This window comes from Sturnira hondurensis, unplaced genomic scaffold (genome assembly GCF_014824575.4).
Source record: "Sturnira hondurensis isolate 20B ecotype Veracruz unplaced genomic scaffold, ASM1482457v3 Scaffold0004136, whole genome shotgun sequence".
NCBI classification, from domain to species: domain Eukaryota; kingdom Metazoa; phylum Chordata; class Mammalia; order Chiroptera; family Phyllostomidae; genus Sturnira; species Sturnira hondurensis.
In genome coordinates, this window is record NW_028076767.1 from 32,150,348 (window position 1) to 32,153,767 (window position 3,420).

At 57.9% G+C, this 3,420-nt stretch overlaps 2 protein-coding genes across 2 annotated transcripts; both read left to right on the forward strand.

Moving 5' to 3' along the window:
* Nucleotides 1-1,377: 1,377 nt before the first annotated feature.
* Nucleotides 1,378-1,996, forward strand: CUNH20orf141 (chromosome unknown C20orf141 homolog). The gene is made up of 2 exons (XM_037044726.1): nt 1,378-1,664; nt 1,759-1,996. The coding sequence occupies exons 1-2, from the start codon at nt 1,378-1,380 to the stop codon at nt 1,994-1,996; spliced, it is 525 nt and encodes a 174-aa protein (XP_036900621.1).
* Nucleotides 1,997-2,736: 740 nt separating this feature from the next.
* On the forward strand, nt 2,737-3,213 carry TMEM239 (transmembrane protein 239). Its single transcript, XM_037044727.1, has one exon. The coding sequence runs from the start codon at nt 2,761-2,763 to the stop codon at nt 3,211-3,213; it is 453 nt and encodes a 150-aa protein (XP_036900622.1). The 5' UTR covers nt 2,737-2,760.
* The last annotated feature ends 207 nt before the right edge of the window (nt 3,214-3,420 follow it).

Here is a 3,420-nt window from a genome sequence, read left to right on the forward strand (position 1 = left end):
AGGCTGAGTTGCTTGCTTTTTCACCTGAGAGTACAGCTGACCTACTGTGCTTTTCTCATCAATTCTCTCCTGCGTTTAGCCTCATTTCTTACATCCCATATGATCCTCCTTTTTAGTTTAATTCCTTGTTTTTCTGATGCACATCCTCCAGTAACTTTCTAAGAAAAGGCATATGCAGAATCAAATGTTTGAGACTTTGTATGGTTTAAAGTGTCTTTATTTTGCTTGTCATTTGAACAGTTACGTGTTTCTAGGTTGAAAATCATTTTCCCTCGAAATTTTCTGGGCATTGCTTTGTTGCTCTGGGAAGAGCCAGAGCAAGGGCAGTCAGTAAATTGTCCCTATTGGCTCCATGGACCATTGAGCCCATAGCCACCAAAGATGTCAAGGCCACCAAGCTGGAGTGATCGGACAGAGCCCATTGGAGGCAGATATGCAGCCTGACTCTCTACCTGTCTCCTCCTTTCCTAGGGGCTGTATGGCTATGTTCCCTTCACCCCAGCCTATCAGTTTTCCTTCAAAGTATGACATGTGGACAAGGATCAAGTTCTAACAATTATGACCCATTTCCATTCTTACCTCTCAAGTCACTGAATCGGGACGTGCTGGAACCATCGCCCAATTACAGATTACCAGTGGGGGATAGGTTTCTTTCCTATGCCATTTCCGGAGTCCAGTATCTGAAACACCTCCTACAAACCACAGTACTTAGAATGCTTCAACAGCTGCCCCTTGCCCACTCCCATTGAGCAGGTCACGTGGGAGTCCAGCCCCAGAAAGCCTCAGGTTGTTTTGTGGTGGAGCCTCTCTCTGCATTCCAGGACTGCAGTCCTGAAAAATCCCCTGCAAGGGCCCGCAGGCGTCACCCTACTCTCAGGGAGAGAGCATTGGGCAGGACGATTGGACGACTCATCCCTGGGTGAGCACCTGCAGGAGAGGGGAGGCAGTCAGTCAGCCACCCATGGGGTGATGGGGTTAGAATGCCTCCTTGGCAACTCGTCCCCATGGGAAGGCCAGAGGGCAGAGAACCAGCAGAGGCAAGGGGGTGAGTTTTAGTTGTCAGAAATAGCTGACCTCTGGCTAAGCCCCACCTGAGCCACCAGTTGCTTATGAGGCCAGAACCAGCAGCAGCCCCTCCCTACCTTAGAGCCCCACCTGGCAAGAGGTCACAATGCCCTGCCACCCAGTCCAGAATGGCTGACCACAGTGGGAGGAGGTGAGGCAGGTTTGGTGGGGGAGGGAGGGTGGAGGGGGAGATCCCCAAGAAGCCCAGTTCCCCACTCCCTGAGCTCATCCTTGAGTGTCTGCCATCCTCCCCCACACTCCCACCCTCCATACTTCCAGCACAGGCCCTACCTGTTACCTCCACCTTCCTCCATGACCCAGCTCTGCTTACCTAGGTCTGAAGCACATGCTTATCCTATCCCTGTCCCTCCCAGGGGCCTGGGTGCCGGGGAGGGGTTGGGTAGTTCAGCGGGTCCACGTGTGTCCTCCTGGGGTTGCTATGTCCTCCTGGTTGCCCCTAGCCGGGCTCAGCTCCTGGACAGTGTCCTAGGGCTGGGGGCACTAGTGCTGACGACTCGGGCAGTCTTTTCCATGGCTGGCCCAGCCCTGCTGCTGCTGCTGCTACTGGTCAGCTTCCTGGCCTTCGACCTGCTCCACAGGTAAATGGGCAGCAGCCTGGCAGGCGGGCAGGTGCAGGCAAGCAAGCAAGTGGTCAACCTCCCGAAGCCCAGCTGCTATCCTCTCTCTCCACAGGCCCGCAGGTCCCATGCAACCACAGCACACACTTCTCCCAGGGGGCCAAAGTCAGGGGGCCGGAGAGGGTCCAAGACAGCAGGAGGCTCTACTCCTGCAGACAGCGGCCGTCACAGGACGACTCAGTCCCCAGGAGGCTCTGCTGCTGCTGCTCCTGGGCCTGCAGCTTCTCCTGGGAGCCCAAGGTGTGCCTTTGACACTGCTTGGCCTGGCTTTCTGTCTCCATCCTTGGGCCTGACTACTCTCCACAAATATACTGATCGTGGTGTGTCTTCAGGGCTCCTTCCTCCCTCCTCGGCTGGGCAGGTGGGAGGGTACACTTCTGTCCCCAGCCTAAACCTCACTGGACTTCTGGCCCCATGATATGGACGGTGGATACCTGGGTCTGATTCTAGACAATGTTAGAAGGTCAGATAAAGGACAAGGAGCCCAGGGCAGGATGCGATAGCCGTTTTAGGACTGGCCATTCTGGCTGGCCATTCTGGCCTCCTCTGTGGTTCTAAAGAATGAAGGCCCAGAGAGAAAGACCAGCAAGAGAGCGGAATGGGACTCATCGGCCAGTAGGAAAGGGACAGGGATCCAAGAGGGCTTCCCCCAAGAGAGCATGAGAAACTACACGTCCAGGCTCCCGGGCTCCCTGGGCTCCCCTGCCAGACTGAAGGGTTTGTGGAGAAAGGCTCAGCTGAGGCTCCCACCCTGCAGTGGCTCCTTTCTCAGCTGGACCCCACCCCAGCCCGGGTCACAATGGGACTCCTCTGGGGAGGGTGGGAGAGAGTGAAAGAGGGGCCCGCCTCTGGCTGCCAGGCCCCCTGGGTGCTGTAGGAAGCAACATGACTTAGGGACATTTGCCCAGAGGTAAGATCCAGACCCCAGCTCAAAGACCGACCCCACCCACACTGATGCCCTCCTGACCCCTGCACCCCCACCTGCCCTGAGGTCCCAGGCACCTCCAGGGCTGCTCCTGCAGCTGGACTAGCCCTCTCCCCAGGTGCACCATCTGTGATGCAGCAGCCTCGAGTGGAGACAGATGCCATCGGGGCCGGCGAGGGGCCGCAGCCGGCAATACCCTGGTCAGCCTGGGTCACGCGGCAGGGCTGGGTGCGCTGGTCCATGCACTACGTGCCCCATAGCTGGATCCAGTGGTGGACCACATCCAGCTGGCGGCAGCCGCTTCGGCGTGTGCTATGGGGTCTGGAGGGGATCCTCTACTTGCTGCTGGCACTGACACTGTGCCACGCACTCTTCACTACGGGCTCCTACCTGCTTAGCTCCCTGTGGTCCGTGGTGGCCGCAGCGTGGCGCCATCTGCTGCCCGCCATCCTGCTGCTGGTGCTCAGTGCCCTCCCAGCCCTGCTCTTCACCATCTCCTTCCTGCTGCTGTTCTCTACGCTGCTGAGCCTCGTGGGCCTCCTCGTCTCCATGTCTCACCCAGGCCACGCTCAGGACTTGGACTAATAGAAGGGCAACCCCATCTCGCTGCCTGTGTCTGTTGAGCCCTGGCCTAGGGCCTCAGGCCCCGGGGGAGAGGGAGGGCAGTGAGACCAGAGCCTTCCTGCCTCAGCAGACCCATCCCTCCAGTCCCTAGCACTGGGTGTGTCATGAGTGATGTTGCTGGAACTGGCAGGGTAGGTTGGCCTGTCCTCTGGGCACCTCCTTCAAGCT